The sequence below is a fragment of the Hibiscus syriacus genome, unplaced genomic scaffold (assembly GCF_006381635.1).
Source record: "Hibiscus syriacus cultivar Baekdansim isolate YM2019G1 unplaced genomic scaffold, ASM638163v2 tig00110429_pilon, whole genome shotgun sequence".
In the NCBI taxonomy this organism is placed as follows: domain Eukaryota; kingdom Viridiplantae; phylum Streptophyta; class Magnoliopsida; order Malvales; family Malvaceae; genus Hibiscus; species Hibiscus syriacus.
The window spans coordinates 7430334-7454432 of NW_024062733.1; the positions used below are offsets into that span (position 1 = coordinate 7430334).

Here is a 24099-nt window from a genome sequence, read left to right on the forward strand (position 1 = left end):
ATGGCTCTTCAAGGCAAGAAGCTCATCAACAATCCTAATGGCACGCTTCTTCCTCCTCCTTCCGCTCACTTTCTGAACAAAAAACCAACAAATATTCATTTACTTATCTTTTTACTCACTTGTATTCACAAAAAAGAAAAAAAATCAGGTTTGTATTCGCTTGCATTTCCTAATTTCATGTTTATTTGTGTTCGTATTGGGTGATTCTGGGAATTTTTAATGTTTTTGTGCTTTCCCCTCTAATTAGCGGTTAGAAAATGCTTTATATATGTAATTTATGTATTTTGTTTCAATAGCAGCTATTGTTTGTTTCTGTACTTTCCTTCATTTGGACTGACTAAATGAAACCTAGTAAAGAAGAAAGGCTATTGCTAAAATTTGGGAAAACAAAGAAGTCACTGTTTCGCTTCCTGGATTTTATGCATCAATTGCACTATGTTGGAGCTGTTTCAAGCTTTATTTCTCTTGTTTCTCGAATGCATTACTATGCTCTTTCCTCCAATGAATTGCCTGTTCTAGTTTTCTGCTTTATGAAAAGCCATTTTGAAGTTCTTTTGTTATGATGGTGGCAGATGTGGTTACTGAATTTGTTGAGGGTCTTGTGGAAACATATCCAGGACTCCAATACTTAGATGGTTTCCCGGAGGTGATTTTGTTTTCTGCTTTGCTGATGTTAAGTTGGTGAAATAGACTTTATAAACATCAATTTCTGACTTGTTCGTTTGCAGGTGAAAGTTGTAATTCGTGCTGATGCTTTAGGCACAACATACGACAAGGTTGCAGTCATATCAGGTTCTAACCCTGCAAATCTGCTAACACTTGATATCTATCTTCATGTGCTCAAATTTGAAATTTAAATTCTATACATTGTTATCTTGACACTCGCTTTAGGTACAACGATTTCTAGACAGCTTTTAAAGCTTCAGTCACCTTTTGACTTTTGTGTTTCTACTGAATTTTACTACCAAATATTTTGATATGCCCTTTGTTAGGCAATTTTGGGTGTCAAAGTTGTTGTTTCCCTTAGCATGCATGCTCAAAATGTTTCTCTTTGATCTTAACAAAATATATTAATTACTACCTTGACTGTCCAGGACCCACTATGGATTAACTTCTTTGCATCATTGGGCATAAACTTTGGGAGCATACATTATTTGTTTTTTTACTGGTCCCTACACTTCTCGTTGAAATTTGTTTTCTCCCATGTAGCCACTGTTGTTTTAGATTTATGGTTTGTGTTTATGTCTATTGGTCTTTATATCTGAACATGTTACATCTTGTTTACTTATAGGTTGTTTTTTTTTTTGATAAAAATATGGAAGGCCTCATTAAAAACCCTCTTCATACCCTTCAAACTACATCAGTAGCTTGACGGACACCGGAAGGAGGAAAAGAGTGCCTCAAATTTAATAATGGAATACTTAAAACAATACCAGTACAACACAACCAATATCCACAACAATACAATACCCGACCAAAACATAAACCACCCATACAACAACCACCATAAAAACAAAGACTACACAAAAATACCCCCCTACATGACAATATCAACCAATCCCAGCCTTAGCCAGCCCATCTGCCTCCCAATAAAAAAGGTCTATTGAGTTTTCTGCCTCAAGAAATGGTGGCCATTTCATATTGGGTCTCTCACTCTTTTGGAACCCTTTTTGGCATAAATAATTGTAACGATACATGGCTAATTTTATTTGATATAATTTGAAACACAGGAGGTGGAAGTGGGCATGAACCTGCACATGGTGGATAACTGGATATGTGGGAGAAGGTATGCTGACAGCTGCCATTTGTGGAGATGTTTTTGCTTCTCCTTCAGTCGATTCAATTTTAGCAGTATGCTTTCTATTTCCTACCTTTTTTTATGGTTTAGGAGGAGATGTACTATTCTGCTTATTATCATTAATGTTTCCTGTTTGTGACTGACATTATTTCATCAGGGCATTCGAGCTGTTACTGGTCCTATGGGATGCCTTCTGATCGTTACGGTATTTGTTTTCCTAATTATTCAAGTTATAGGTTTATATGATATTGATTGCAGTATTGGGGGATTTACTGCTATCATGATGTGTGCTTTAATTTTTTTCCTGCTTCAGAAGATATCTCCTTTTATTGTCCTTAACCCCACCAACCCAACCTAAATAAGAAGGTGAACAAGGGGTGGGTATGGTGGTGATTGAAAGAATAAAAGCAAAAATCCTTTGATAGACTCGTTAATGTAAAGGTTAAGATATGTTTAAGCATGAAGGTGCATATTACTGGTAATATTTCTTTGTTCTAATTCATGGTATAAACCTGGATGTGGACAGAATTATACTGATGATCGATTGAATTTTGGGTTGGCTGCTGAACAAGCAAGGTCTGAAGGTTATAAAATAGAAGTACGTTTTCAGGCTAGAATTTTTTTCAAAGGGACATTTTATCTTTTTGAACGATCAGAACATTTTGAGCGAGAATAAAATTAATATATGAATATGATTCCTTCCCTCTGCAGACCGTAATTGTTGGAGATGATCGTGCATTACCTCCACCTCGAGGCATTGCTGGACGAAGAGGTTTGGCAGGAACTATTCTTGTTAATAAGGTTCACTCTCTTTCTCTCTCTCTCTCTTCTGCCGTTTGATAGAAGGTTAACCATACTCTTATAGATTATTAGCTAAGTGCCTTTTTTGCCCTCTTAAAAATCTTTATTTTGACTAAAATTTTTGCAATTGTTCCTCTTCCCCTTTTCTGAATGCAGGTTGCCGGAGCTGCAGCTGCAGCTGGCCTTTCTCTTGCTGATGTTGCTTCTGAGGCACAACGTGCATCTGAGATGGTTGGAACCATGGGCGTCGAATTATCTGTTTGCTCGCTGCCTAGTCAGGTTACTTCTGACCGCTTGGGCCCAGGAAAGATGGAACTTGGTCTGGGAATTGTGAGTTATTTTATAGTTGTATTTCTGCAGGGCCAAGTCGAATTGGTTCACTTTTTACATTTATTGTTTTTTTTCACTTTTAGACTTTAGTTCTATTCTCTTGGCCTATGACTGATGTCTGGCACTGTGCTTCTCTATGTTATTGGATTTGCTTTCTACTTCGATACTTACGTTGAGCTAAAATTTGTTGTACTTTCAGCATGGGGAACCTGGCGCTGCTGTGGCAGACCTCCAGCCTGTAGATGTGGTGGTTTCTCATGTTCTTAATCAAATATTATCATTGGTATGTTCCAATTGGGGAGAACCAGCTTATCCTTTTTATCCCCTTTCTATCTTTCATTACCTTTGGTCTTTCTTGCACGCTGTTGGTCCAGGTCCTCCTCCACTTGCTGAGCTGAAAGCCATTGAGAAAGGCATTGACTTCTTTCTCTTGTCGGAATGGGCGATGAAAGGAAGGTTAATTATTGAGAGTGATTGTAAGTCAGTGGTGGATTGGATTTTGCTGCCGAAATCATCTCCTCGGTTTCTTAGGTCGTTGGTTCAAAAAATTGCTTCCCTAATCTTGGAGAGGGAGATCATTGTTAGACTTATTCCGGGGAGCAACAATTGTGAGGCTGACACTATAGCTAAACAGGGAATTGGATGAATATTTATAATTGCCTTAGAGGGTTTTCAGTAGGGTCTTGTTTTATAGAGGTTGTTGGAACTGTGATAGTTTTGCTATTGTTTATGAGAGGTCTGGTCGTATAGGGGGTTTGTTTAAGTGTTCTGTAAATTTTATGGTTTTGTTAGTTTGTCTTCTGGTTGTATTTTATGTTCTGTGCCATTGATCAATAAAATCCTAAGGCACTCTATTCCTATCAAAAAAAAAAAATCTTTCATTACCTTTATGGAAAACATAATATATGCTATCTGCTTCTCATTCAACTGATGGCTATGGTATCTGATATTTACTATTTTATTTTGTGAGGAAAATTGCCTTGAATTTTTCTCATTCAAGAGAGAGAGATAGATAGACATAGGTATACATTTAGATATATTCTGCTTCTACTTTGAAGGTCCAGACATACTGTGCCTAATATCACTAGAAACTACTTAAGATTATTTTGGATTGAATTGATATATATTTGCGTGTGTACTTACTTCTATTTGGTCTTATTGAGCCTTTCCCTTCCTAATTTAGCTCAATTAAGTCCAATTATTCGTGATACAAGGCTTACTGCTCAATCATGTTAATATGGTAAGATATAATGGCTTAGATCACCATAGAAGACTGTTAAAGAACTACTCATGACAATTTCTTCCTAATTGAATGGTGTAAATTGTGATGGTAATCCTATATTGAAAATACAATAAAAACCTTATTACGAATTGAAAAGAAAGAAAAACTCCATATTTCTCTCTCTGACCTGATTCTATTCGGTCCTTAGTATAGCAGCAATTCTTAGATTTCAAAAGCTATTCATTTTTGGGATTACATTAGGTTCAGAATGTTGTAATATGCTGCTTTATGAGGACCATTGGGCCGTATCTCATATATTTTGAAGAAAAACCTGTATGTTCTCAGGAGTCAAAGCTGTTGTTATTATTAGTTGTTATTTAAGGTTGGTTTCTGTGGCACATAATCTTTTTGCCTTTTCTATTTTGGTTGGAAATAAAAAGGACATCCCCATCAGCCCAACTTTGATAAAAGAAGCTTAGCAGGCCAAGATATTTCCATTAATGTTTGATCTTCCATGACCACAATCACCTGATGTGGGTAGCTCTTTTCTGCTTTGCTCATTGTATCAATCTAGCACTGCTACCTCTTTTCCCTCTTCAATAAATTATTTCTTCTCACAACTTTATTATCTAGATACATTACATTTTACTTATGTAATCTTTCAGGAGACAAACTATGTTCCAATTAAACGAGGCAATAGAGTGGTTCTTATGATTAATGGGTATGTTTGTGTATTAATTTTATTTTTTGCTGTTGATTTTTTCCTCAGCTTTCCTTTTGAAAGCCAGAGGGTGTTTTGTAATCGGTTTGGTTTTGGGGCTTGAAATCCGAGTCCAGTCTGGTTCTGATATTTCACGTTTCTACCTTCGACTAGGAAATAGACTAGAATATCGTAGCAAATAACTATATTCCTTGGTGTTGATACAAGAAGATGAGACTAAGATGTAGAGGAAAAAGATTAGAATTGAGTATGGCATTAAGCATGTTCACAATATATGTTGCGAATGCAAGTAGGTTTTAACCTTTAGCCTGGTAGGTGTTGCTTGTGCAATTTTCTAACCTTATATTTGGGGTCTTTTTGTTTTACTGGAAACAGTTTCCAGAAAATATTTTCAGCATTTATATGTCTTTGTTTTATAAAAAATGCTTGGTTAATGGAAAATTATTTTTTTTAGGAAAATATTGAAAGCTGAAGAAAAGAAAAAAGATTAATCTCCTACATTTAGGGATCAATCCCTTCTAAGCAAAACATAAAAGGATTGATCCCTACGAATGGAAGCTAAAGCCAAGCAAAGGGGTAGGGATAGACCCTTTGTATATCAATCCAGTTTTTTCAGATACAGCCAAACAATGAAAATATCTGACACACAATCTTCTAAACAAAATAAAATATAAACTTTTCTATAAAATGAGTCCATTTCTTTCAGAGATCATTTTCCAAAATTCATTTTCTGGGAAACATACTGATTCTTATCACATTTATCTTAAAATGCATGTTAGGTCTGAAGAATTAGAATAACAGAATATATGAACTGTTAGATTGGGTACACACTAGAAATGGGTATTTCATATCATAAAACAGTTTTTTCCATGACACAATATTGACATGTTTATTTGATTTTGGGGCTGTATTATTTGGTTAAATGGCATTTAGTTTTGGCTCTAATGACCTAAAGCCATTGGTTTTTTTTTTTTGCTTAATTTTAAATTCAGTTGTGGGGATTGCTTTCAAAGCTTGTAGACTGCAATATGTAGTTGAACCAAATTTTACCTCAGAATATATTGCCATTATCTATTTGACATATAATGACATATATATTGCCAGTATCTTCTTCATTCTTTCCACCACTCTGTTGCTTCAGTTCCTACCAGTCTCTCTCTCTCTCTCTCTCTGCTTTCACTTAGTGTTTGTTCTTCATGTTACCAACTTCCCTCGATATCCTGCAGAGGTTCATCAAAGTTGTAGATTGTACTAGCTGACAATGTTGGATGATCAATGATGTGTGGACTGGTGAGCAATGTTTTTAAAATCGGACCGGACATTGAACCGGTGAAGGTACTGGTTCACTGATTCAACCGCGGTTGAATCGGATTTTATATAATTTTTTTTTAATTTTACATAATATTCAAAGCAATATTAATATATATGTAACACTTTTTTTAAGTTTACAATATTAAAGGTATAAAAATATCACAACTCATAACATATAAATTAAAAACCATAAAATCAAGTGAAACAAAATGATTCAAATAAACTACAACATAATATTTAAGGTAAAAAAAATAATAATATAATTATATAACTATAATCAAAAAAATTAAATTGGGGCTTAAAAAAATCATAACAAATGATGTCATTCGATTTAATTTTAAAAAAAACAATCCCACATGACTAAGGAACATAGAAGAGCATCCCAAAAGTTTAAAGAGTAAAAATATGAGAACAAAACAATCCCACATGGCTAAGAAATATAGAAGAGCATCCCAACTTACTTCTATAAATAATAGAGGTAATTTGACATTCAAAATCATGAAGCCTTTTGGTGAGCACAGTGCGAACTATTATTTCGCTTCAATTGAGCTCAAATTTTAGGCTTCAATCGAACTTCTAATTTTTTTTGAGTTCGAGTCTTTTCGAGTTCAAGTTTTAATATTATATTTCAAGTTCGAGTTGAACTTGATAATTTTTAGCTCGTGAGTTTTTGAGTCGAGTTGAGCTTACTTTTAAAGTTTTCGAGTTCGGGTTGAGCTCAGCAATAATCAAATTTGACTTGGCTCGTTGAACAAACGACGTCGTTTGGTTTAATTTTTTTTTAAAAGAAAAAAGTGAACCGGTGGTTCAAACCGATTTTACCGATTTTCAGCTGGTTCACCTCGGTTTTCAGCCGGTTCATTGCCAGACCGGTTTTGTGAGGTAACCGGACCGGACAGGCCACCGGTTCACGGTTCAACCGGTTGAACCGGCCGGTCCGATTTTGATAACCAGGGAGTTTATATCTGAAATCATTATGGGTTATTTAATCCTATATCCTCACCTTGTATTTCCCAGATCCTTGCCATTCCTGGAGTCGATATATGTGTGGACAGGGGTTGTTGACTTATCCAAACTGATATTGCTGCTCTTCTTTGACTTAATGTTGTTCTCTTTTGTCTTTTTAAATAATATGCATCAACAGTGATTGAGATTGTTCCTTTTTAAGTAAACATTCAACTGTGACTGTCACAACGTTGTAGTTATTACATTTGTAGCATATCATGTACTTTGTGTGCTTTCTGGGAAAGTCAGTTAGAATTTCTAAGCTTCCAAAATCTCCGCTTTGATTGCCTAAGTTAATATCATTAATAATTGTTTATTATTATTTTAAAATCTTTTGAATTATTTTTTTTCCATAAGAAATGGAGGCCTCATTAAAATCCCCTTTCATAATCGCCAAAATACAGAAGTATCTCGACGGACATTGGAAGGAGGAAAAGAGTGCCTCAGAATTTTATTACCAATCCACAAAAATAAACAATACAATAGGTCTTACTCAGGCAAAACACCCTTCAACAGAACACAACCTCCTAAATAACCAAAAAACATAAAACAACCTTATCCAATTCCTGAATTAGCTAACTCATCCACCTCGCAATTCACAACTCTTTTAACATGCCTTACAATAACATTCCTATCTACTATAGTATTCACTATTTCCATCACTAAAGAATTAAATAAAGCAGAACAAGAACCCGAATTCTTAATCTATTCTTAAGCTTCGATGCAATCGCTCTCCAAAATAAGCCTACCCCTTGAGTTCCATGAATCCATAAAGAACACTAAACCCGCTTTAATTACCAAAAACTCCGCCAAAATAGGAGGGCCCTATCATATGCTTTTAGAAAAGGATCCCAACACATTACCGTCTTCATCCCTTAGTAAGCCACCTATTCCCCCTTTAATCCAAAGCTTGTCCATTACCCCATCCATATTCATTTTGAAGAACCCCTTAGGAGGAGGGCACCAAATCAAAGAACCAGAGGGGGATTTCTTATTTTTTGACCAAGAATCAGCCAAAGAAGGATTTCCAACAAGACAATCAAAAGGAATAGGGACATCTAGAAATTTTGCCGAGAACCAAGTAACCAACTTGTATCTTGTTAAGAAAAATATAAGGGTTTGATCTAGTTTCCTACCGTTAAAAATAATCTCATTTCTATATTTCCAAATCGACCATAATATCGCCCCTGGAATAAATAACCAAATTCTCGAACGAGGCACCAAAATTATCCAAACAGAAATGAGAGCTGCCAGATTTTCTGGAACAGCAAAAGAAACGTCCCATAACTTCAAGAAATAAGACCATAACCTCCAAACCACCGAACAAGACAAACAAAAGAGAGATAGTTTCCGGGGACACCACAAAGAGGGAAGAGATTATCCACAATCCCATGAACTCCACGCTTCAACAACTCAACTTTTACTCCCAGCTTCATATGAAAAACCCGCCAAACAAAAGTTTCCACCGGGGGGCATCCCGAGCCAAACAAGTTTGGACCAAGGAAGATCCACATTCTCATTCTCGTTCATTAACTTTAAGCATGACTTGACAGAATACATACCCTCTCCATTTCCTGTCCAAACATAACTATCTTTTATGTTTGAGCCATCGAGAAAGTTACAAAGAATATAATTTAATTCAAGCCAATGCTCCAACTCCCAATCCGCAAGATTTCTCCTCACCTGAATATCCTGAAACCAACTCGATTGACTTTTCTTTCTAAAATATGCGAGTCTCCCCCATTTGTTTACCGAAAGAACATACAACCTTGGAAACCGATCTTTCAAAGCCACACTCCCAACCCAAACATCATACCAAAACAATATAGCCTCTCCATTACCCACTTTTAAACGAATGCGATTCTTATAACAATCCCCAAAATAATCATTTGCCAAACAATTCTTTACCACCCCTTTCCAAATCCAAGAAGCTCTGGGAAAAGTCGAAGTCTCGACTGAAATGGACCTTGGATCAACATCATTCTTGCAACAAATCACCCTTTTCCACCACGAATCATATTCGGTTGCAAATCTCCACGACCATTTGCCCAATATCTCTCTATTCAACAAATTCAGATTTGTGACCCCTAAGCCTCCCAACTCATTCGACTTGCAAACTAACGACAAATTGACCCAATGTATCCCTCTCTTTTCATCCAAACCTCCCCATAAAAATTTTTCCATAATCGAGTTTAGCTTCGATAAAACGCAGGAGGGCAACCTAAAAATAGATAAGAAATAGATAGGCAATGAGCATAAAACCAACTTAACCAATACCACTCTCCCCGCAAGAGAAAGAGAAGCTGCTTTCCACCCCGAAAGCTTCTAATAGAACCTCTGAATTACCGGATCCCAAAGAGCAACTGAATTCTTCCTCGCACCAAGAGGTAACCCTAAGTATTCTGACGGAAAAACACCCACATAACATCCAATTGAGGCAGCCCACTCATTCAAAACAACAACATCAACATTTATGCCAAATATTCTACTTTTGGATAGGTTCAGTTGGAATCCTGACATCAATTCAAATAAGGAAAGAACCCTATAAACATTATGCAATTCCCCATTGGTTGCATTGCAAAAAATAATAAAGTCGTCAGTAAATTGTAAATGAGAAAGCATGAAAGAATTATTCGAGTTACCAATCTCAAATCCTCTAAACAACCCTACATTCACCGCCTTAACTAGCATTTGATTCAGTAACTCCCCACCAAATTAAATAGAAACGGAGACAATGAACAACCCTGATAAAGGCCTCTTGCAGAGACCCATTCACTAAAATAGAGATAGAGGCTGAAGACAAGCATATATATATCCAAGAGCGCTACCTTTGATCGAATCCCATGTATTCTATTATTTTCATCAAAATATTCCAATCCACAAAATTGTAAGCTCTTTTGAAATCAATCTTAAACACGATACCTTTACGACCTTTCTTCCTCCAATAGTCAATTCCCTCGTTAGCAATGAGCGAACAATCCATAATCTGCCTTCCCGGGATAAAAGAAAACTGAGAAGGTCCAATTAATGAGTCAATACACACCCTTAGCCTTTTCGAAAACACCTTGGATAAAATTTTATATAGCCCTCCAACCAAGCTAATAGGCCTGTAATCCTCCAAACTAACCGAGTTTGCCTTCTTAAGTATGAGGGTTATGAAAGAATGGTTAACCCCCTTTTCCCACTATTTCCTCTTGAAAAAGTTTTTAAAAAAGTTTAAGATTCCATCTTTCAGATGTGGCACAAACTTCTTAAAAAAACCCATATTCAGGCCATCGGGACCCAGAGCTTTGTAACTATCCGCAGAGGCAATAGCCTCCCAAATCTCCTCCTCTGTAAATTGACTTTCCAAAAATGAGCTTTGCTCCTCGGACAATTTAGAAAAATTGAAATCCATATTCTCCACTCCAAGCGTATATATCTGATTGTACGCCTCTTTGAAAAAATCCTCAACACTAGATTTTATTCTTCTTGGATCCGAAATCATCTCATCACCAACCTTTAAAGACTTAATATAATTCAGTCTCCCTCTATTCGCCGCACACTAATGTAAAAATCGGGAATTCCTAACACCCTCCAAATTCCACTTAACTCTGGACTTTTGAAACCAAATTTGCTCGTCCTTCCTAGACTACTTCCATAGTTCCTTTCTTTCCTTAGCCACCTCTTCGATGGAAATTATAAAAGTCCCCTACTGAAGAGCCACCTCCATATCGTGAATGAAACGCTCAAGGTTAGATAGCAAACCAGGCAGCTCAAGGTGTATACTTTTACACCACTTTTTTATGGTTGCTTTGGAGCCCTTTAAAACAATGAAAATTCCCAATTTTCTACCACCCTTTTGAAGCTCCTTCAGCTCCTTTTCCATCATTTCTTTGAATCCCTCTTCTTCCATCACATAATTAAATAACCTAAAAGGCTTAGGACCTCAATTCACCCCACTGTTCTCCAATAAAATTGCATTATGATTTGATATGGATCTCAAAAGAAGAGACTGACTAACCTTAGGACAAACTGCAAAAAACCGAGAATCAACCAGGAACCTGTCCAATCTGACAAAGGTTGAGAATTCCCTATTATAGTTCCAAGTAAACCGCCCTCTAGCTAAAGACAAATCATTCAAATTCGTTTGAAGAACAAAATCGCTGATCTGCCCAATTTCTCCTCCTGAGATAGGTACACGTTGAAGTCACCCCTAACAAATCGGACAATCTTGCTATTCTACAAACGAGAGAAGCTCCCTGGAAAAAAATTCCTTCTCAGAATCGACTGAAGGGCCATACACGTTAATAAAACAAACTTGTCCTGAGGAACCCTTTAAATTACCGATAATAGCAATAAACCTTTTGTGCATGTGCTTGGAATAAAGATAAAAAACCTTCTCATGCACCTTCTGCAGGAGACCAGACGCAACCCCTCAAAAAAATTCCCTCATAGTCTTCTAATAAGAGTGGGTTTCATTGATTCCAGTTTCGATTCTTGAATAAATAAGAAATATGGCTTCTTTTCAGAGATCAGATTCCTCACTGCACTTGACTTCTCCTTCCTACCAAGACTGTAACACCCCCAACCCGTATCCGATCCGGATCCGAGTCCGAGATGTCACATTGACTTTTCAAACTTTGACACTTAAAGAAAAACATGAAAATTTTAAACTTTCATTAAAATAAAAGATGTTAATCCACACAAGTTGGACCCAAAATAAACAAAATCAATCAGAGCATTAGTAATTCACAATTTCGTTACATGCCAACACACTATATACAACCAAATATCTACACTTAACTACAATTCTGATCTGATATGTGGAAAGGAGAGTCTGACCTGTCTTGCTCCTCTTCACTTCTCATCTCGCTTTTCAGAACCTACGTGTGAAACACTCACACGCTAAATCGATGACTTAGTGAGACAAATAAACATATAATGTAAACTATAACTTGTAATCATGCATGAATAGTTACTAATATTATATCATACCACTCATATTCTTATTTATGTAACAAATACACTACATACATACATACATACATATATATATATATATATATATATATATATCATTATCATTCATATCTCTTATTCTCTTATTTATATAATCTCTCATGTTCATATCATATCATATATCTTAGCAGGTACTCACTTATATCATATAACATATACAATCAAGTAACTATATTATCATCTTCATTTTTATCACTATCATAGATTCCTTTTATCATATGATCTTATAATTACCATTTGTACAATCATATATCACACATAACATTTCACAAGGAAACAAACACATCATCATATCAAGTTCATTTATATTATCTCTTTATTAGCCCATGTACACATGTGAGAACTAAAGATATGCGAGTATATAGAGGTTGTGCACTATGCTATCACCATAACTCGTATAATTCCCTCAAGGGGCACTGAATATTTGTCCCGAAGGACCACTATGTCCCGAAGGACAACTGATTGTTCCGAAGAACCACTATGTCCCGAAGGACCATTGTTTATCCCTCGACTCTTGGCATGCCAACTATACCCCTAGCTCTCATATTATATAACATGGGCATTATCTTTTATACCGTTACACATCTTCACATAGCCACATAGCTTTTCACATAACATTTCCATTTGCATATGTAATTACTTAACTTATTTTCACATAGCTCATGTTCCATATTCATATCTCATAAGCACGTAGTTCATATTACTTATATTCGCATATACATTTACATTACCAATTCACATAAGCTCATATATTCACATGGATTATTTCTCATAGCATATCACATAGCTTCTATTCTTTCTCATGTAGTCACATAGATCCATGGCATATAACATATATCCAAATTGCATATAATCACGTAGATCATTTCTTAGTTGTTCATGTAAACCTAAATATCATATCTTTTTCACATATAATCCTATATACTTCATATAGTACATAGAAACACCTAGAACACTTCCACGTAGCCTATATAAATTTTCAGAGTCCTTTCATATTACTTGATAACATATATCATATATGTATATAATAACTTATGTCATATCATCTACCTTATGCTTCATTTCTTTGTATTCCCTTAGATTACATAAACTATGTCGTATTTCTAAACATATACCGTTTAATAGTATTTTATTTATATATTAGTTTAATCTATTTACTTAATTCAATTTTATATATTCCTTATAACCTTTTTATATAGCTCCATAAATCTTTAGCATATAACTTATCTTATATATTCGTATCATCATTTTTATATTCAAGTTTCCTAATTGATATACTATTCCCATTTCATTTTATAATTCAATCTTATTTAGTTCCCTTAACACTCATTAAATCAAAAAGCTCTATTATACTAATTCTCATAATGGATCATACCACTATGTACTTGTCCAACTCATGTTTCTATTAAGCATATACTGTTACACATGTTTACCTAGTTCCTATCACTTCTCATGAACTCACTTTCATCATATTTTCCTATTATTACATATTTTATCTCATAACCATGTATTCACATAGTCTTATATTTCATTATCATATGAATTATATTTGTTCTCCTATTACTCTTTAAAGACATCTATTTCCATTTCCATATATTACTCGACTTATCTTCTATATTCCTATAATTTCATAACTTATTTTATATTCTCTCATTAACTCTTAATGGTGTTTTTACGTAAACCACATAGCACATACAAAAACATATCAATTCATATAATCAAACATACATACACTTCATGTTGTTAACATACTTATGATCAAGACTTAATGAGCTATTACTATAGAAAATAAACTTATCACAACTCCAATTTCCATATAATCTTATAAAAATAAAATGCACTCACCTTGGCCTCACTACATTCCAATCCACTTATGATTTCCTCTCTTTCGATCAAATCTTAACTTGATAATCATTCTGGAGCTTATTCATGTTGGATATCTACATAATCACACATTGATACATATCAATATCCAATTGATATACTCTAATCTATCATTTCTTAGACCAAAAGAAAGGTATATTTCTATTTCCCCTTTGAAGTGTATCGATACATTCTACAGTGCATCGATGTATTCTTTAATATGTGCATCAATGCACTACCCATGCATCGATACACAAATCACCTTCGATGTTTTCATTTTAAGGGGTGCATCGATGCACTCCTTATACATCGATGCACTAATTGCGTTCGATGTTCATTTATTTGAGAGTGCATCGATGCACTAATTGCATTCGATGTTCATTTATTTGAGAGTGCATCGATATACATTGAAGATGCATCGATGCAAATTACCCAGAATTACATTTTAAGCACGAACATGTCTTGTTTTGACCCCAAATTCTGCTTATTAATCCTTCCTTATACCTTAAAACTTACCTATACATATTTAAACCTTCTTACAATACTATAACACTTCACCATATCTCACAATTCACCATAATTCTTGAATCAAAGAATTTCATCAAATTTTCCATGTGTTCTAAATTCAATTCTATTACCCATGCATCGATACACAAATCACCTTCGATGTTTTCATTTTAAGGGGTGCATCGATGCACTCCTTATACATCGATGCACTAATTGCGTTCGATGTTCATTTATTTGAGAGTGCATCGATGCACTAATTGCATTCGATGTTCATTTATTTGAGAGTGCATCGATATACATTGAAGATGCATCGATGCAAATTACCCAGAATTACATTTTAAGCACGAACATGTCTTGTTTTGACCCCAAATTCTGCTTATTAATCCTTCCTTATACCTTAAAACTTACCTATACATATTTAAACCTTCTTACAATACTATAACACTTCACCATATCTCACAATTCACCATAATTCTTGAATCAAAGAATTTCATCAAATTTTCCATGTGTTCTAAATTCAATTCTATCACCTCTAACTTCTTAATTAACCCTTTGACAAGTCAAATCCATCTTTAGAACTTCAAAAATCTTTCTATAACAAAAGTTCATTTCTACACCCTTCATATAATTTCCTTTTTAATTCTCTATTCTTGATGTTTAAAGCTTATATAAGCTTTCCTTAAGCTTATATAATACTCAAAGAATCAAAATCAACTTATAAATCCAAGAATTAAACAACTAAAATTAAACTCACCTATAACTGAGACTTACGGGGAGAAGAAGAAGCTGGAGAAGAAGACTCTAGATAGATTTTCCTCATTTCCCACGTTTTTATATTCCTTAAAAAAGAGAATAAAATCTTCTCTTAGAAAAGACCATAATACCCTTATTACTTTCCAACTTTACTATTAAATCCAACATCAAATATCTTCAATTAAATCCATGAACTTTTAACTTATTTCAAAATCAAGCACATAGTTTTCAAAACTTGCAATTTAGTCACTAACCCTGAATTTTGGGATATTACAAAGACCCCTTACATTCCACGAAATAATAGCAAACTTTGACATTATAAATTGTATAAAAAACCTATCCTCTCTGGGACATTAATTCCCATCCCCGTTACACCTAGATTTCACTTTAGCAGAAGCTTTCTTGGTGAAGGCTCTTTTCCCTCCACGAAAAGTGATACCCTACAAATTACTAGTATTCCATATAGCATTCGCCTCTTCCATCTCCTTCGAGATTTGAGGGGAGACATGAGAAGGATCCTAAGATCTATCACCCTCGACACTTTTTCCTATGGATCTACAGTAAACCCTCCTGAAAAGCCTGCTCTCCCTCCTCCCTTATGAAATAGAACTCCCTGCATAACACCTTCAATTCAAGGTGGAAGGAGATTACTGAGAAGAAAACCTCTTTTGAGAACTGGCACGAGTCTCATCCAAAAGCGTATATGCCTCTAAATTTAATTCCAACTCTCTGCGATTTTTCTCATCCCTTCCAAGTGGGTCTAAAGAACTGTCTCCTTCCAAGCCTAGATTGTGAGCATCTTTTCCTAACCCGATCCATATCCTTCCGAACTGGCCCATCATCTAACTTAGGGATATTACCAGGCCCAATATTATTAATGACCTTGTTTCCACCCACCTCACAATCCAATAGTTCATTCCTCGACAGATCCTGTTGCATGGAGACTACGTAATTATTATGCTCTTCCCTCGACTCTCTCACATCCTGCCCCTTGAATCATTAATATCACCGACATTCCCTCCCTTGCCACCTGTCAGGTTCTACTGGAGCCAAGACTACACCTTTTCCCGAGACGACGCTTCTGATTGATGGGCTTCTCGACCTTTCTGTCTAGGGGAGACTTCAGTTTGAAAAGATTCCGTTGAACTTCCTTCCAAATTATCATTTGATTCCTCAATACCGCTCTTGTTTGACTCAGGAAAAAAGTTCACCATTTCAGCCTCAATTTTAATCACATACGATCTCCCTTTCGTATTGATTGTCACAGAAGTTGGAACATTATTTTTGATAAAAAGGAAGGCCTCGTTAAAAACCCCCTTCATAACCGTCAAGCAACAAAGACTCACCGAACATTGGAAGGAGGAAAAGAGTGCCTTAGAAATTTTATTGCATAAGAACCAAGTACAATAAGATCATACTACCACCCAAAAATGGTGGCAGCCCACTCAACCCATTGCTAAACAGCAATACCTATATGAATATGTTTATACCCTTCAAAGAAACTCCATCCAACCATACGACAGAGGTTGGAACATCAAAAGGACTTGCCACTCGAAGAAGTAGCTGAGCCACCCGAAGGTCATTCTTCTGAAGTTTCTCCTCCTTAATCTCCACCACTGATCCCCATCTTGAATCCAAACTGTTGAAGAACACTCCACTCTAGCAATTGAGGGGTACACCCATCAAGGAAACATAACAAAAAGCTAACAGCAGTCCCCCATCCAAAGAAATTGGAGTTAGCCAATCAAACCAAACTTTTAAATCTTTGGCTCTTTCTTCCATTGTTGCCTTTTTTTTCTTCTAATGAAAAAGTAATAATACACGCATTCTTGGAATAACCCCATCTAGCCACTTTTGAATCAAATCCATCGTTTTAAATATCTTCTTGAACTTGATCCACTCTGTAACACCCCCAACTCGTATCCGACCCAGATCCGAGTCCGAAGTGTCACATTGACTTTTCAAAAACCTTTACTTGTATAAAATAGTGAGTAATTTAAAATTTATTATTACATATAACTTATTCAAAACCTTTATCGAACTATTCAGAGCTTATACAATATATTATCTTGAATACATGCCAACTAGAACTTTATGTATTAAAATACATATTATTCACCTTTCTTCTGATCTGACATTTGGTAAGGAGAACTGGCATGTCTTTCTCCACATTGCTCTTTATTCTTTTCACTTCGGTAACCTACGTGTGAAATAATCACACGCTAAGTCGATGACTTAGTGAGGCATTAAACACATTAAAGTAACTCTAACTACTTAATCATGCATGAACATATCATATCATGCTATCTGATCAAAACAATATAACATTTCATGTAATCAAATGTACACATATACACATCATCATATCAATTATATAATACAATTCATATCACAAAAGCATATACTTTACATGTAATATATATGTTTATTATTATCTCTTTGTTAGCCCATGTACATCTGTAAGAACTGTAGATATGTGAGTCTATTGAGGTTGTGCACTATGCTGTCACCACAGCTCGTATAAATGCACCGAAGTGCCACGTAGAATTGCACCGTAGTGCCGCGTAGAAATGCACCGAAGTGCCATATAAGGTTGTCCCTAAGGACCACATATCATTGCTTAAGAATCATATACATATGCCAAGGATCAAGTATGTGTCTCAAAAGACCTCATACATGTTCCAAAGAATACATATGTCCCGAAGGACCGCGTAGACCCTCGACTCTTGGCATGCCAACTATACCCTAGCTCTCATGACACATAACATGGGCATCATCATTTATGTCATTTCACATTTTCACACAAACGCGTAGTTCACTTTCACATAGCACGTAGATTATGTCACATAAGTTGAATCACATATATGTATAAACACGTAAATCACTTTCACATATCACGTAGCTCATATCCATTTTTCATACTATTTCACATTTCTTGTCACATTGCTTATATCTTATTTTTATATCTTATCCTATATATATATAGATAGTCACATGTTCATATAATCCATCATTTCCTCATCTAAATGTGTATTCATATAATTCATCTTCCTATATATATATATATATATATATCATTTTTCCTATACTTGTATTCACATCATTTATATTCTTCTTCTCATAATCTCATATGTCCTGATTAATAGCTTATATCATATATGTATAAAATAACTTATCTCATATCATATAGCTTATACCTCATTCTATGATATTCACCTAGATCATATCACATCTGTCATATTCATAAACATATGTCACTGCTATTATTTCATTTATATACTAATCTAATCTATTTACCTAGTTCAATTCATATAGTACCTATAACTTTCTAATATGACTACGTAGATTTCCATCATACAACCCATATATCATAATTTTATTTAAGCATATGTATCTTTCCCATCTAACTCATCTTATATGTTCCTATTATCACTTATGTTCAAGTCTCATATCATCAAATAGGTCAATATTATCTATCTTGTTTCAATTCTCATTCAATGATATAATTCTATTTTACTATTTCACATAAATGTTCATACCACTATTCACTTACCCAACTCACATTCTTATTGTTTATATAACCTTTACACTTGAGTACTTCATTCCCATCATTTCTTCTAAACTCGCTTTTTACCATATTCCCATATTATTACTTAATTTATCTCATATCATGTATTCGCATAATCTTATATTCCATTTCTATATATCTCAACGATCTTATCACATAACTTATCTTTTATATTCGTATGATTTCTTATCATATCATCATAACATAGCATATATTCACATCAACCATGAAATACATATATAATAACATGTCAACACATACCATAACATATAGCTCAGACACTCGTAACAAACACATGTTCATGTTCATGCGTCATGCACAATATTATAGAAATTAGACTTGTCGCAAGTCTTATTTCCCATTAAACATCATATATAAAATAATACGCACTCACTTTGGCCTCACTAAGTTCCAATCCATTTTTATAATTTCCTCTCTTGCGATCGAATCATAACTTGATAATTGTTCCGGGACTTGTTCGTGCTCGATATATATATAATCATACATTGATACATATTAGTATCCAATTGATATACTCCAATCTATCATTTCTTAGACCAAAAGAAAGGTATAATTCTATTTCCCTTGAAGTGCATCGATGCATTCTACAGTGTATCGATGCATCCCTTTAACATGTGCATCGATGCACTCCTTATGCATCGATGCATTAATTGCATTCGATGTTTCCATTTTTAATGCATCGATACTCAATGAACAATTTCTGGAAATTTACCCTTGATGCATCGGTGCACCTTGAATGTGCATCGATGCACATAGCCCAGAAATCCAATTTATGCCCGAAAATCCCCTCTTTTTAACTTAATTACTTCATATATCATTCCATTTCGTATTCTTAACTTACTCCTATTCAAACTCATTTATATTCATTTATCTCGTCTTGAACCTTAATATCATCTCCTCTTTATTAACTTCAAGAATTATACCAGATTTTCAACATGTTTTAAAACTCATTTTATCACTTCATATCTCTTAATTTAACCATTGACAAGTCAAATTTATCTTCCAATTTGAGTAATGAACTCTATTCCAAGATTTCATTTGTAAACTCTAAATCTTTAATCTCTCCTAACTCCACCATCCTTTGATTTTAAGATGATTTAAGCTTTCTTTAAGCTTAATTATCATCTAATAATCAAAACTCAAATCTTAAATTTAACCAAGAACTCAATAATCAGAAAACTCACCTTTGTCTCTTGGCTTTCACGCGTGAAGGAAGAAGAAAGATAAAGAGAATTCTGGAAACCACTTTGTTTCCTCTTCCCTTCCACGTGTTTAATATATAACCATATTTAAATATTTTCCTTGCAAATGACCCTTTTGCCCTTCAATTCACCTTATAATTACTAACATCTTTCAAGTAATATTTCAAAATAAATCATTGAACTATTTCATTCTTCTACTTTAGTCACCAAATTCTGAAACTTTACAATCTGATCACTAACCCGATATTGAGGATGTTACACACTCTCTCCCTTCTAAAGGTATGAAAACGTTTCAACTGACTATTCAAATTCCCACCTCACCCCCCCAATTATTACCTTGACAACCCACTGGCAATCTTCTAACACCAATCAGAGAGTCCCTATATGACCTCCCATGGTGAAACCTGTTGAACATCGCCTCTTTGTCTTCCATACTCCTTTGAAGAAACCTCTTCCGGTCTCTTCGACCTTGCATTGACAACTTTTATTGGATCTTTCTTGAACTTGGACTTTTGGTATTTTACCACTCCGACCGAAATTTTTCTCCCGTCAATCATCGCATTATTCATCTTCGGGATAGCATTTAGAAGATCCTCTTGCCTATCGAAATGAACAAAGGCAAAAGTGGAGTTTCTATACCTTGGTCTTCTGTTAACGAGGGGAATATACACCTTACTAACCTTCCCATGGTGATTAAATCGTTCCCTTAGAGGGTGTTTGGTTCAAGAATTGTGGGATTCCCATGTTTGGTTGGCCGAGAATCTCATTCCCGGTAATGTTTTGTTACCAATAGTAGATTTTTTGGGGTATATTACCGTTAATGTCATTACCTCCCTTCCCTTAGGTATTGTAACATTATCGGAGTTTTGGACTAAAATGCCCTTAAATTTTTATTTTTTTTTCAAAAATATCCTTCTTCTGTCATTGAATAATAAAAATTCTACGAATGTTAAATTACAAATTTATCCTTAAATTATTTTATATTTACAAAAAAAAATCTATAATTAAAATTTTATATAAAGTTCAGGGGTTAATTTTTTTTTTTACCTTTTCATTAAACATTTTTTATATTTTTAATTTTGTAAAAAAATTATATAAATATTATGAATTTAATTTTTTAAAGAAAATATATAAATATTTTACAACAACAACAACAACAAAACCCAATTCCCATATGTAATGGGGTAAGGGGGAGGTAGGGTAGTAGGCTGCCCCCAACGCCAGGTTGAGAGTAGCTTCCGTGGAAGACCTCCGGCATTCAGAAAATTAAAAATATAGATAAAATGCAAAGCATGTATAAATAAATACATAAATACATAGTTGAACAGTATTCATATGCAGTCATAAATATCATTAATATCATATGCGTGTTTGAAATTGGAAGTAATCCCTGCAAATAAATCCCTGCGAAAAAATCTATGCATATAGACAGAAACGTAAGACCCGACTAAATTTAAAAGTGAAGAGAATATTACACATAAGTCCACGATAGCAAGCCCAGTTCTAAGCCTTCATAAATACCAATAACAGAAACGTATAAAAAGTAGAATTCATGGAAATTACTACAAAGGCATTAAAAGAAGACAGAGATGATACACCCTAGAGATGTGACCCACACTACTCGACTACCCTAGTCTTTAGTCTCCATACTTTCCTATCAGAGGTCATGTCCTCGGTAAGGGCTAAATCCATCAAATCAGATCTCAAGCAGTCTTCCCACTTTCGCCTTGGTCGTCCTCTCCTTCTGGTACCGTCGACTGTAATCGACTCTACCCTCCTGACCGCATCCGACGGTAGTCGTCTAAGGACATGCCCAAACCACCGTAGTCTTCCCTCCCTCAATTTTTCAGAAACAGGCACCGCCCCCAAGGATATCCTAATAGTAGAGTTTGTTGTCATATCCCACAGAGTCCTACCGCATGTCCATCGAAGCATTATCATTTCTGCAGCCTCTATACTCCTTACATGATCCTTCTTGTTTGCCCAACATTCTGATCCATACAACAACGCTGGTCTTATTGCCATTCTATAAAATTTTCCCTTAAGTTTTAGAGGTACCTTCTTGTCACACAAAACTCCAGTAGCAGCCCTCCACTTTAGCCATCCCGCCTTTATACGGTGTGTTACATCATCATCTACACCCCCATCTTTATGTATCATAGACCCTAGGTACTTGAAACAATCCTTTGAGGGGAGAACGTGTTTTTCTATGCATACTTCTACATCTTCATCGTTTTGGTCCCCACTGAAGTTTGAACATAAATACTCTGTCTTTTCAATATTGATCCTTAGACCTTTTTCTTCCAAAGCAGTCTTCCAGGTAGTCAGTCTATTATTCAACTTAGATTTTGTTTCAGAAACTAGGACAATGTCGTCAGCGAAAAGCATACACCATGGTACACCGTCTGGTGTCGAACAATAGATGTCGTCCATAATCAAGGCGAAGATGTAAGGACTAAGAGCCGACCCCTGGTGGAGTTCGATTTCCACTGGGAATGCCTCGGTGTCGCCAACTGTAGTCCTGATGTTTATAGTAGATCTACAATACATATCACGAATCGCCCGGATATAAGCAGTTGGGATCCGTCTCGTTTCCAAAGTCTTCCAAATCATATCTCGGGGAACGCTATCATAAGCCTTCTCAAGGTCAATGAACGCCATGTGAAGATCTCTAGACTTTTCCCTATATTTCTCCATAAGTCGTCGAAGTAGATGAATCACCTCCGTGGTAGACCTGCCTGGCATAAATCCAAATTGGTTTTCCGAAACCCTAGTAACTTGTCTCAACCTAGTCTCTATCACTCTTTCCCATAGCTTCATAGTATGACTGAGTAGTTTAATACCTCCGTAGTTACCACAACATTGGGGATCTCCTTTATTCTTATAGATTGGTATCACCGTGGACTCTCTCCACTCCTCTGGCATCTTGGCAGTCTCTAAAATAATATTAAAGATGTTGGTCAACCACTTAACTCCCTCTTCTCCTAGGGCCAACCACACAATGATAGGAATTTGATCAGGACCGACAACTTTGTCCATTCCCATCTTTCTAAGAGCCATTTTGACTTCCTCAAACCCAATCCTACTTGTAGGGCAGTCATTGGCCGTAGTATGATGGTCGGCTGACCCATCAACGGTACTATCTCTACAGGGAGAGGCACCCTCATTAAATAAGTCAAAGAAGTAACTACCCCAAACCCTCTTAATATCATGATCTTTCGCTAGAAGAACACCATTGTTGTCCTTAATAAACCTAATGCTACCTAGATCCTTTTTCCTATTCTCCCTAGATTTTGCAAGCCTGAAGATGCCGTTTTGTCCTTCCTTGGTGTCTAATCTCTTGTACATTTCCTCGTATGCCTTATCCTTTGCTTTAGCCACCGTTTTCTTGGCTTCCCGCTTTGCCTCCTTGTATCTTTGTTTAGCTCTCGACCTTTCTTCGTCGTCATTGCATTGTAGAAACTCCTTGAAACAAGTTTGCTTTGTCTTCATCTTAGTTTGGACTTCGTCGTTCCACCACCACGATTCTTTATGTTCCTTGGCCTTCCCCGTCGACAACCCCAGGGTGTTTTTGCCCATCTCTCTGATGGAATTTGCCATATTTTTCCATAACAAATCTGCATTATTTGAGATTGTAGTTCCAAAACCTGTATTAGACAAAACCTTACTCTTAAAGTCATCAGCTGTCGCTCCATGTAACTTCTTCCAAAGGATCCTAGGTTTACCCAGTTTAGGTCTCCTATGAGTGCTTCTCCCGTGCGGTACGCGGAACACCAAAACCAACAATTTGTGTTGTGATGCACATGCCTCTTCAGGGTATACCTTACAGTCAATGCAAGCCCATCGATCCCGATTTCCCTGGTAATCTTTTATTCCCACTAGTAATCTTACATTCCGTGAACCAAACGCACCCTTAATGCTCTCCTAGAAACTCTTTTGCTAAGGTTATCAATGAAGGCTGACCAGATCAGTCCATTGGGGAATGAACCGTCTCTA

At 35.6% G+C, this 24099-nt stretch overlaps 1 protein-coding gene and 1 long non-coding RNA gene across 2 annotated transcripts in view; one reads left to right on the plus strand and one right to left on the minus strand.

The window, feature by feature from the left end:
• LOC120124710 (putative 3,4-dihydroxy-2-butanone kinase) overlaps positions 1 to 24099 on the plus strand; it is a 27945-nt gene continuing 3846 nt past the window's right edge. The window contains 11 exon segments of the mRNA XM_039143311.1: positions 1 to 40; positions 573 to 646; positions 729 to 792; positions 1731 to 1759; positions 1762 to 1851; positions 1956 to 2003; positions 2325 to 2396; positions 2510 to 2599; positions 2756 to 2929; positions 3129 to 3212; positions 4817 to 4872. Of these exon segments, the coding sequence (XP_038999242.1) occupies positions 1 to 40; positions 573 to 646; positions 729 to 792; positions 1731 to 1759; positions 1762 to 1851; positions 1956 to 2003; positions 2325 to 2396; positions 2510 to 2599; positions 2756 to 2929; positions 3129 to 3212; positions 4817 to 4872 (821 nt within the window).
• LOC120124711 overlaps positions 13640 to 24099 on the minus strand; it is a 14402-nt gene continuing 3942 nt past the window's right edge. The window contains exons 2-3 of the long non-coding RNA XR_005516299.1: positions 22321 to 22328; positions 13640 to 13650 (exon numbers count right to left, since the gene is read on the minus strand). This is a non-coding gene — a long non-coding RNA (uncharacterized LOC120124711). The remainder of the gene's footprint in view (positions 13651 to 22320; positions 22329 to 24099) is intronic.